Here is a 12,294-nt window from a genome sequence, read left to right as displayed (position 1 = left end):
TCTCTTTCTTCTCTTCCTCCTCCTCTGCCTCTTCTCCTCCTCCTCTCCTCCTCCTCCTCTTCTTCTTCTTCTTCTCCTCCTCCATCTCCTCCCCTCCTCCTCGTGGTTGGATTAATGTGCAAATATGGCTGATCATCTAACCTTTCCGCGCTTTAACTGTTGAAAATTTCTCTCTCCTTCCCTTCAGCGTTTATGATTTAAAGGGGGGGGGGTCTGTTTCTGTGCAGAAGCAACAAATAGTGTTCCCCTCCCCACCCCAACATCATCTTTCCAGAGACGCTCAGAACGGTGGCACGAGCTTGCAATTAATATGGAAAATGAATAGCTGGGTCTATAAATGGGCTCGCTGGGAGAGTTGCAGAGCCCACAGAGGGGACCGCTAATGCGTTGCCACGTTATTGGTGCTAATCACTTAAAATGTGCTCCTTTATTAGTCGCTTTAATGAGAGCCACTTAAACTGTGCATTAAAAAGAGGAACTGCGGAGAGGGACGGTGAACCGGGTGGCAGGCGCTCATAATTCTAATTGAAATGCTTTTAGTACAGAGGGAAAAAAGTTGCCAGGAGCCAGTGATTCCTTGCACTTTTAAAAAACCTCCGCCATTATGTAGCATCAATTAGTGTTTTGTTGTTCAAATCTTAGAATTATATTTTACTCCCTATCCACTTCCTCCTCCTCCTCCACTTCCTTCACTCCTTCTGCTGCCCCTCCCTGGGCCCGTGGAGTCCGTGGTATATACAGTAGAAACATGGTCCGATATGGATTCCTAGAGGGTCAGAGGCCCACAGGGGAGATCAGGAGAGATCTATTCAATGCTGGAAAAATAATAATTCAGTCTTCTGAGTAACATATTGAAGTCAGCATCAGCTTTGTGCAAGAACGAGAAAAATCTGCCATTTTTAGGCTCCAGCATCAAACTCTATGTGCCTGAGCGGGGGGGGGGGGGAGGGGTGTTCCAAGTCAGGTTCTGTGGGACTGCAGCTCTGAACTGTGCTGGAACAAGAGCCCGGAAATGGTTTCTGTGTCCCAACCAATGTGTGCAAGTAACTTTGGTCAACCTTACAATGTACACGGTTGAAGCTTACTTCTGGAGGGGTAGTCGGTAAGTAAAATATGGGGACCGTGGCTCAGTGGTAGAGCCTCTGCTTTGCATGCAAAAGGTCCCAGGTTCAATCCTTGGCATCTCCAGGCAAGTAGGTGATATGAAAGACCTCCACCTGAGACCCTGGAGAGCCGCTGCTGGTCTGAGTAGACAAGACTGAGTTTGATGGACAAAGGGTCTGATTCAGTATAAGGACCGTAGCTCAGTGGTGGAGCATCTGCTTTGCATGCAGAAGGTCCCAGGTTCAATCCCTGGCATCTCCAGTTAAAAGGGCTAGGCAAGTAGGTGATGTGAAAGACCTCTGCCTGAGACCCTGGAGGGCCGCTGCCAGTCTGAGTAGACAATACTGACCTTGATGGACCAAGGGTCTGGTTCAGGATCAGGCAGCTTCATGTGTTCATGTATAAACTGTTCTCGTTTTAATAGGACGTATCCTAATCAGACATGTTCAGAGTGTGTCCTCCAGTTGCCTGCCGTTCCCAAGTCCATGGCTGAAACGAGTGCTGATTTTATACAGTAGTTTCACCCATAAACTAAAAAGCCAAGCGCTGCTGTAGAGGGGCTTCCTTCCCCTAGAGGTGTAGGAGAAGGGTGTAGGAGAGAGCAGGATGCCCAGTGAGGACACTTCTGTGCTGCGTACCGTGAGGTGAGCAGGGACCAAGGGGCTTTTAGCCTCAGGTAAGCAGTCAGCTGAATTGTGCATTCCAGTCTGGCCGTGGCCAGCTGACGACCTAGAGCGTTTCTGGACCCATCCAGAAAGTGTCAGAATAAAAAGTCCTGGCTCTGAGAGAACTCCTCTTCGGAGACACTTGCAAAGATACCGCTTAACAGGAGGCCTGTTTGTGGAAGAATTAAAAACGTCAGTTGCAGCAGCAGAAGACAGGTAACCGGCTGCCTGTGTCTGTCTTTGTCTCTCTCACTTTTCAGCCATGTGGAAATGTTATCCCTCGCTAGGCATCTGTCTTACCTGCAGCCTTAAACCTCACGCTTCAGGCGAGTTCCCAAGCCTTGCCGTTTGCATGCTAACAAACCATACAAGTATATTTTCTGGCCATCCTCTCACCCCATGGAATTTCTCATTGCCGAGCCGGGAGTTTTAAAACCAGGGTGTGAACACATGAAGCTGCCTTATACTGAATCAGACCCTTGGCCCATCAAAGTCCGTATTGTCTACTCAGACCAGCAGCGGTTCTCCAGGGTCTCAGGCGGAGGTCTTTCACATCACCTACTTTCCTAGCCCCTTTAACTGGAGAAGCCGGGGATTGAACCTGGGACCTTCTGCACGCCAAGCAGATGCTCGACCACTGAGCCACAGCCCCTCCCCTTGCTCTGAGGCTGCAAATAATCACGTGTACAAGAACAGAAATGAATCCCATGGGAAATAAAGTATTTCAGGAGTATGGAGGCATGGAATGCTAGGGCCGCTTCCTAGGGACGGATAGACGTGCACCTGAATCCATGACATTGCAGCAAAGTCCAAGGAGGTTCACGTCACAGGTGCTGTTGACTGGATTTCCAGAAGTGAGTTGAGAAGGCAGCCTGGCTGGGGAGGTGCGTTCCTTTGCATTTGAAGCCATTTGTGTTTTTATAAGGAGAGAAATCCTGTGAATAGCAGTGTTCTGCTAAAGGATGTTCTTCATAACCAGAACCAACTAAGGGTGACCTCTCATGAGGTTTTCAAGGCAGGAGAGGAACAGAGAGCCAGTGTAGTTGTAGTGGTTAAGAGCGGTGGTTTGGAGTGGTGGCTGATCTGGAGAACCGGGTTTGATTCCCCACTCCTCTGCATGAGCAGCGGAGGCTAATCTGGTGAACCGGGTTGGTTTCCCCACTCCTACACATGAAACCAGCTGGGTGACCTTGGGCCAGTCACACTCTCTCAGCCCCACCTCCCTCACAGGGTGTCTGTTGTAGGGAGGGGAAAAGAAGGTGATTGTAAACCTTCTTCCTTAAGTGGTAGAGAAAGTCGGCATATAAAAACCAACTCTTCTTCTTCAGAGGTGGTTTGCTATTTCCTGCCTCCTTGGTGGTCTCCCATCCAAATTCTAACCAGGGCTGACCCTGCTTAGCTTCTGAGATCTGATGAGATTGGGCTAGCAGAGGTGGTTTGCCATTTCCTGCCTTGGCCTAGCAACTCTGGACTTCTTTAGTGGTCTCCCATCCAAGTACTAACCAGGGCTGATTGTGCTTAGCTTCTGAGATCTGACCAGATAGAGCTAGGCTGGACTATCTAGGTTGGGCCAGACAGAAATTGGAGAGGATTATTTACATAATCAGATTTCCAGGATGTCTTTATGTTAAAAAAAAAGAGAGCAGGTTTATAGCAGAGTATAAAAGTGGCAATAAAATCATTGAAATAAACCAGTTGCAAGGACCGCACGATCTCATATAAAAATCATAAAAGCCAACCAAGTTAAAATCTTCAGATTGAGAGGCGTCATAAAAAGCCCTTGTTAAAAATCAATCAACGCGAGCCCCCATTATAAGAGTGAGCTCTTTGCACACTGTGAAAGCCTTCAGTAGAGGCGTGCGGGGTGTCAAGCATCGCAACATGGTAGACAAGGGCTGGGAGAAAAACCTTTGAAGAAGAGGACATGAGCCTTTGCTTCAGGGATGTGTCATGCACTCTGTGCTTCTGAGCGATTCCTTGTCTCATGAGAGCCAGCGTGGTGTAGTGGTTAAGAGGGGTGGTTTGGAGCAGTGGACTCTGATCTGGAGAACCAGGTTTGATTCCCCACTCCTCCACTTGAGTGGTGGAGGCTAATCTAGTGAACTGGATTTGTTTCCCCACTCCTCCACACGAAGCCAGCTGGGTGCCGTTGGGCTAGTCACAGCTCTCTTAGAGCTCTCTCAGCCTCACCTACCTCACAGGGTGTCTGTTGTGGGGAGGGGAAGGGAAGGTGATTGTAAGCCAGTTTGAGTCTCTCTTAAGTGGTAGAGAAAGTTGGCATATAAAAACCAACTCCTCCTCCTCCTCCTCCTACTACTACTACTACTAGGACCAACAAAAATATTGTAACACAGCGAGCACAACAAAATTGGGCAAAAAGGAGAGGGAGAGAAGAGGGTTGGCAAAGCCAAGAGAGTCTGCACTGAGTAGCTGTCCTCCTCTTATCTCGCGTTAAATGAAGTTACAAATGATAGCGTGGCGCTAGAAAAGCATCTTCAGATTGTGGTGGTCATAAATAGTACCGCGGACAGTAGGCTGCCGTTGTGTCTGCTGCTGAAGAATCAAGGCGGAATTTGCATATTTATTGGCAGGTGCGCTGCGTGGGACTGCTGGAGGGATATGATTATTGCCACATTTAGCTGCAGCGTTGCTTTTGACAGCGGTGAGCTCTGAATGAGAAACAAAATGCACGGTGTTGGGATAGAGGCGCTGTAATTCTATCAAGATGCAGAAGCCAGAGTTGGCAGCCTACACCTCATTTTCACACCTGAGGAGAAGACAACATGCGTTCCACTCTGGTCATAGAGCAGTATCAAAGGACCATCCCTCTCACCCAAGTGGATAAAAGGTCCCCCAGATTATGGGAACATCGAGATGCACAGTACGCTTTGGTAGATGTCACTCCCTAAGCCTAAAAGTAGCCAGAAGGGTGTTGTTAAAGCATACACAAAGCTGTAATGTGTGTATGAGTTTTAGATTTTGTAGGGTGTTTGAAGTCTATCATAATTAGGCGATAATGTGAACCTGATTCACAGGAACAGTTAAGAGATTATTCTGAAAGTGTCTAATATTATAGGCTTGGACTAAAAATTAGCTTCTTAATGAGGCTGCTTGTCTTGTGTACCTATTGCTCGTAAGACATATATTGGACTCATGTAGAAGCTCTTTATTTTATGATTATATAGAATTAACTGTTGATATTTTATATTCTTTTAAGACAAACAGCATTAAAGGTGTTCTAGATATGCATAAATAAAGGATAAAATGGAAACAGATTCTCTAATTGTACATACCTGTGTACTTGACCCACAACAAACTTGATACGTTGTTGGGCGTACCTTTTTGCCAAGAGGTTAATGATCTGATGGTGGGAAGCCAGTTAGAAGCTCATGACTACTGAAGGGAACACCTCCAGCTTGGTCAAACCTGACAAGAGACATCCATAACAGAATGTGCAAAGATTCTTTTCCCAGTGGTAACATTCAACTAGGTAACCCGCTCCCTTGGGGTTTGAGGTGGCAGCAATCCAAGAACAATTTTACGACATTATTGTGCGTGTGCACTAAGCCAAAGGTCTTTCTGTTGTGTGCTCACTCCTCCGGGAAGCTTTTGACACGCACCGTGTTCCCTACTGTTCCCACAGACCTGCTTGTCTCGGTTTAAGCTCTGCCAGCTGGTTGTTCTTTGTGTCGTTTTCACCAGACTGGGGATGTAGAAGTTATCCTCTTGAGCATGTGCACAGGTGTGTTCCACCCAGTATTTTTCGCTGGTTTATCTGAACTGGTATACTTTCACCTTACGTGAGCCTCGAGGGTCTTCGCTTTCAACCCGTTTGTTCCTTTTCAGAGCTCGTGTACACAGGAAAGGAGATCTTTGGAGAAATGCCAAGCACACATTTGTTTCTCCACCTCCTTTGTTTTAAGTCCCAGAGTTTTGTGAATAGCTCGGGAGAGATTGGAGGGGTAACGGTTCCATTTGTTTGTCCTGAATCCTCCTGCAGGGTTTTTTCCTGGGAGCTCCCAAGGCTGCGATGCCTTCCTCCGTCATAAGATGACCCTCATTTCACCGTCCATCTTGAAGAAATATGGCATCCCCTTTGACCGGGTGAGTACGGAGGGTGTCTTCAGATTCTCAAGGCAGTCTGGCCTGTGGAAACAAACGGGTGGGCTGCTCATACAGGTTGAGTATCCCAAATATGGATCACTTCTGCTTGGGACCAGAAGTGGTCCATATTTAGGATCTTTCTGTATTTTTATTTTATTTATTTATTTATTCGAATTTGTAGCCCGCTCTCATCCCCAGCAAGCCAGGCTCAGGGCAGGTAACAACCACTAAAATACATAAAATCATCAGTATCATTAAAACGTCAGCAACCTTAAAACATCAAACCCCCCACAGATGTCAAGAGTACGGGGGGAGATGGGGAGGCCAGTAATGTTGGATTCTCTCACTTCTGTCCTCAATTATTTTGGAATATTTGCATATACCTAATGAGATATCTTGGGGATGGGACCCAAGTCTAAACACAAAATGTGTTTACGTTTTATATAGATTTTGTACACCCTAGCCTGAATGTAATTTTAAACAATATTTTAAATAATTTTGTGTACATTGAACTATTAGAAAGCAAATTTGGTGTGCTGCTGAGGGCCTGTGAATAATGCCTGCACGCCAGCTCAAAAAGTCTGGTTTTCGGGTCGGTCCGGATATCGGCTATCTGGATAAGAGATGCTCAACCTGTATTTCTCCCTTCAACCCTTTCTTACGTAGAACTCTTGCTGTCTGCTCAAACCATACATTTCCCCAAAAAGTAGGCTTGGAGCTGCAGTTAAACTATCTTGATGATGTACATCTGGGTACCACCCTGTGGTCTTGGCCTTGGGGAGCCCTGCGCATAATACCCTGAGCTCCTTGAAGGGAGAGTGAGAGGAAAATGACAGAAATGGGAGTGGGGGGCGCAGTACAAGATGGGGGGATTGGCTCCCTTCTGCTCCCCTCTGCTTCCCTTCTGTCTATCCTGGCTTCTTCCACGGCAGAGGGTGGGGAGAGCTCTTTTCACAGGGCCCTTTCACAGTTAACCCCTTTGCATCTCGCAGGGTTTGCAGCTGTGTGAATGCTGATCGGCACATTTGAGCCAAGTAGTGGCTGCTCCTAATCAGGGCATGTCTTTGAGATGGGAGGAAAGCTGACGCTTCTGGTTTCGGTGGTGCGTATTTGCCACAAGGGCGAAAGGTTCTTTTCCCTTAGGTATTTCAGAGGCAATGATTACAACACAGCGAGAATTTAAGCGGTTTTATTGTCTGCGAGCGATAAAACAAGCAAACAGAATGACAGACAAAAGAGTACCCATGTCTCTTCCTTCACACGGACCCCGAAATACAGCCGTAGGTAGACTCCAACACACACAGCTCGGTCTGGAATGGAAAGCAAGAAGAAGCCAGGCAAGCAGCCCCCCCCCCAGAAAGTAGCCCCCCCTTCTTATAAAAAAGCAATAGTGAGTGTGTGCGTGTGTCCTACTGCCTAGCAACTTGGAAGAGAGCTCTCCAAGGCCAGGAGATAAGACCGCTTTGGCATACCAATGGTCAGGTGCAAAATTACTCCCTTACCCTCCCCAAAAGTGCAGGTTACTAGTGCAAGTTGAGAAGATAGTCCTTCAGCTCCATTAACCCCCTCCACCCCAGTGCTGTCATAGGACAATCTATTACATAGTGAAGAAAAAAAGGAAGAAGAAGAGTAGGAGGAGGAGTTGGTTTTTATATGCCAACTTTCTCCACCACTTAAGGAAGAATCAAACATGCTTACTATCACCTTCCCTCCCCCTCCCCACAACAGACGCCCTGTGAGACACTACTGTCTATCTCCTCGTGTTACAAAGGTCTTCTGCGCGTTTTCCACTACAGTGTGCTAGCAAGCAATACAGGCATTCCTGAGCTCCCCTTCTCTCCCCACCTCCCCTTGCTCTATCCCAGGGGTGTCAAACTCATCTGTTACGAGGGCCGGAGATAACATAAATGTCACTTGGTCGCCGGGCCATGTCTTGCCAGCCCAGACTGGGGCTGGAGGGGGTGGCTGCCTCAGCTGGCTCTCTGGCCAGAGAAGAGCTCTCAAGGGGGTGGATTTGGCCCATGGGCTGCATGTTTGACACCCCTGCTTTAGCCTATCTTAAGGCAAGGGAACGTGGGTGCTAACATTTGGAGGAAATTGAGGGAAATGCCGAATAGGATACTGCTCTCTTGCCTGCTTCTGTCCTCCCTCAGGAACCCTTTCTGTGGCTCTTGTGCTCAGTGGTGGGATGAGTTAGGAGGACCGTCTTAGTGTAAGGAAGCCAGAAGTGAGCTAGTTCGGTTTCCCCAAGGGGGGCCTAGAATTACAGCGAAAGAATCAAACACCTTTCTCGTTTATTCCTCTAAAAAAGGGGGCTGGCTGGAATCCCCTCATCAACATTCCTGGCAGGCTTCAAACAAGGCAAATACCTGGGCGTTTATAAATCTTAGTAATGGTATTTACTTCTCAGAAGAAATCAGATCGATACCCGAGCTCTTTAATAATTAAAAATGTGTATTTCTGTAATCCGCGATTGATTTCTCCATTTATTCTGCGTGGGCCTTGCAGAAGTCCGTAAATTCAGGGCTTTCCGCCGTGAGTGGCAGCCGGTGCTGGCTTTTCCTCAATAGTTATTACTTTTCCACCCGGGCCCATCCATCAGCCGGAGCTCCTTTTCTAATTTATTGGTGGGATAATGTTGACAGCAGTGATGTGGGAAGAATATACACTGTGGGGCTTGGGATGAAGACGCGGGGATGTAGATTTCCTGACAGGAGGATAATCTTTCTGTCTGCTTAATTGAACCAGCCACGGCTTCACCTTGATTTATGAGCAGGTTGAAGTGGAGGTGGACATCAGAGGCCAGGTTTGAACTTCTCTCACCTGCACTGTTGGGAAGGGTAGAGAGCCTCTCGCAGCGCCGCTGTTGTGCAGGCCACGTGGAGTGGGATTGCGCGGGCCAAGCAGTGCCACGTCTGGTGCCTCTTTCAAGCATCACTAGGAGTTGTAGTCCCACACTGCAGAATGAGATTAGGAACCCCCTTTGAGAGCCAGTGTGGTGTAGGGGTTAAGAGCAGTGGTTTGGAGCGGCGGACTCTGATCTGGAGAACCGGGTTCGATCCCCCACTCCTCCTCGTGAGCAGCGGATGCTAATCTGGTGAACTGGATTTGTTTCCCCACTCCTCCACATGAAGCCTGCTGGGTGACCTTGGGCTAGTCACAGCGCTCTTAGAGCTCTCTCAGCCCCACCTACCTCACAGAGTGTCTGTTGTGGGAAGGGAAGGTGGTTGTAAGCTGGTTTGATTCTTCCTTAAATGGTAGAGAAAGTCGGCATATAAAAACCAACTCCTCCTCATCCTCTTCCTCTTCGTCCTTCTTCTTTGTAAGTGAGCATGCCAGAATTTGACATGTTGCACTTGCATGTTTTTTTTAAATATATATTGAAGCCTAATTGTAAAGGCCTGACCTGGACAGCCGAGGCTAGCCCGATGTTGTCAGGTCTTGGAAGCTAAGCAGGGTCAGCCCTGGTTAAGTAGTTGGATGGGGGACCATCAGGGGAGTCCAGGGTTGCTATGCAGAGGCAGACGTAGGCAAGCCACCTCTATTCGTCTGCCCTGATCTGGATGGGTAGCCCAATATCGTCAGATTTCAGAAGCTAAGCAGGGTCAGCCCTGGTTAGTACTTGGACAGGAGACCACCAAGGAAGTCCAGAGTCGCGACACAGAGCCAGACCGCCTCTGAATGTCTCTTCCCTTAACCTGGATGGCCCAGGCTAGCCTGATCTCATTAGATCTCAGAAGCAAAGCAGGGTCAGTCCCGGTTAGTGCTTGGATGGGAGACCACCAAGGAAGTCTAGGGTTGCTATGCAGAGGCAGGCGATGGCAAACCACCTCTGAAAGTTTTGTTCCTTGAAAACCCCACGGGGTTGCCATAAGTCAGCTGTGACTTGACGGGGGAAAAGAAATTATGAAGAATAGCCACTCTGGCCCCAGAAGTATCGCTTACTGTGGTGCCCTACTTGGGACTGGACAAACCATTCTGGGACATGTGGCAAAAGGTCCAACTGCCCCCTCCCCTCCTGCTTTATCAGCCTGGGGGGGCAATCCATCAGGCCATTCTCCTTGGCAACCCCAGTAAGAGAGCCAGCGTGGTGTAGTGGTTAACAGCGGTGGTTCAGAGCGGTGGTCTCTGATCTGGAGAGCCGGGTTTGATTCCCCACTCCTACACATGAAGCCAGCTGAGTGACCTTGGGCTAGTCACAGCTCTTTAGGGCTTTCTCAGCCCCACCTCCCTCACAGGGTGTCTGTTGTGGGGAGGGGAAGGGAAGGTGGTTGTAAACCGGTTTGATTCTTCCTTGAGTGGTAGAGAAAGTTGGCATATAAAAACCAACTCCTCCTCCTCCTCCTCTGCTGCTGATATAAAATACAGTAAATAAGGCCCAGCTTCCTCGTCGGGAGTCGCCTTTTGGGCTGTGTGTAAATCTAAATCAGGCTGCTATCTCGGTTTCGTTATTGCCTCTGTCTCTGTGCTGTATTGTCTGCCCCCCAAGGTCGCATGCCTAAGCCTGGGAACTCAGCTCCTGGGAAACTGTATTCCTGCGTGTAATCTCCCGCCTTTCCTGCCTTATAATATCTCCCAGCTAGTGAGCCTTTCATAGCTGTCATTTTATTCGTTTGCACTGTATGCCTATTTGATCAGTAAAAGCCATCTGTTTGGACTCTATAAGACTTTGTGGTGATTTCTGGTTCTGTGGGCCAAGGGCTGACACAGCTGCAGATACAAGGGATATGAAATTGGTGCTTGACATTGTGCCTCTTCAGTCTCATTCGCTGGATGTTTACTCGGCTCTCGAGTCCTTCTCTGGTTCTGCTGATTGAGTTGTCTCACATGCGTAATTGAAGTGAAGGGAGAGTGATTTAGAAGAGAAGAAATAGCACCTCAGAGAGACACGCGGAAAGTGGAAAGCAGAGTTTCTGTTTTGCGTGTTTTTTTGGTAGGCAATTAAACTGCGCCGTGTTCCTCTGGCATTTGCTTGTCCTGCAGCGCAAATTTACGTATCAATTTGGAGCTTTTCACAGCTCAGATCCGTGCAGTGCGGATTTCTGGGACTTTGGCCACCTGCGTACGTGACATTCAGTTCAGGGGTCTGGAGCTGCTCGTCCTTTGGACCCCCACATGGGCTGCTCCTCCCCCAGCCCCATTTCTTCTTTTCTGGTGTCCCCTTGCATCAGAAATGATGTCATCGGACGTTGTGTGTCAGTTTGGGACTTCTCAAATCTGTCTGCAAAATCCGGCAACTGAAACTGACTCAGAATCAGACGATGTATCTTGGTGCCGTATTTCCAAATACGGCACATTTACTGGGACAAGTTTTACCAGAAACGTGCAATCTGTCATAGAATCATAGAGTTGGAAGGGACCACTAGGGCCATTTAATCCAACCCCCAGCACAATGCAGGAAATTCACAACTACCTACCCCCCACCCACCCCCAGTTACTCCTACTCCATGCCCAGAAGATGGCCAAGATGCCCTCCCTCTCATCATCTGCCTAAGGTCACAGAATCAGCATTGCTGACAGATGGCCATCTAACCTCTTCTTAAAAACCTCCATGGAAGGAGAGCTCACCACCTCCTGAGGATGCCTGTTCCACTGAGGAACCGCTCTAACTGTTAGGAAATTCTTCCTAATGTCTAGATGGAAACTCTTTTGATTTAATTTCAACCCCCTGGTTCTTGTCCGACCTTCTGGGGCAACAGAAAACAACTCGGCACCCTCCTCTCTATGACAGCCCTTCAAGTACTTGAAGATGGTTATCATATCACCTCTCAGTCTTCTCCTCTTCAGGCTAAACATACCCAGCTCCTTCAACCTTTCCTCATAAGACTTGGTCTCCAGACCCCTCACCATCTTGGTTGCCCTCCTGTGGACACAGTCCAGCTTGTCTACATCCTTCTAGACAGAGATGCTTGCCTCTGTGAAGCCCCCCTCCCATTTTCTACATTAGCGGCAGGTCACGATATTATGGTAGAGGCTGATAAGAGCTGGCCATCCCAACCCAAGCTGAGGAGTGACGCTAAGCACCGATCTGCCCCCCATTTCTTTGACAGCCTGGATGTTAGTTTGTTCTCCTCTACATTGGATGTATTCCATCTCTTCAACTGACAGTGGTTTCCCCCGGTATTTTGTAGGTTATGTTCGTAATAGTTCTGAAGTGTCTGGTGTGGCTTGTGATCTACTAATGGATGAAATATTTTGATAGGACAGCGGCCCACCTCCTGTGGACTGTTGTGAGGTTGAAGGATGGAGTGGAGGCACCCTTGACTGCAGAGATTCCTGCATTTTAAGTTTGGGAATATTTGTTCTGTCCTGGAAACTTAACCAAGGGTATATGTGGCTTTACTACCTGAACGACCCCAGTGGCGGTCACCATCTTGCTGCCCATGGACCGGGCAGGGGAAAGAGGGCATCTGGGATAGGC

At 48.3% G+C, this 12,294-nt stretch overlaps 1 protein-coding gene across 1 annotated transcript in view; it reads left to right on the top strand.

The window, feature by feature from the left end:
* Positions 1-12,294, top strand: part of KDM4B (lysine demethylase 4B) — a 200,668-nt gene that overhangs the window by 86,104 nt on the left and 102,270 nt on the right. Inside the window, exon 6 of the mRNA XM_056867633.1 lies at positions 5,770-5,873. Within this exon, the coding sequence (XP_056723611.1) occupies positions 5,770-5,873 (104 nt within the window). The remainder of the gene's footprint in view (positions 1-5,769; positions 5,874-12,294) is intronic.

This window comes from Euleptes europaea, chromosome 2 (genome assembly GCF_029931775.1).
Source record: "Euleptes europaea isolate rEulEur1 chromosome 2, rEulEur1.hap1, whole genome shotgun sequence".
In the NCBI taxonomy this organism is placed as follows: domain Eukaryota; kingdom Metazoa; phylum Chordata; class Lepidosauria; order Squamata; family Sphaerodactylidae; genus Euleptes; species Euleptes europaea.
The sequence above is the reverse complement of the archived record's forward strand: the minus strand, read 5'-3'. Positions and strand labels throughout refer to the sequence as shown.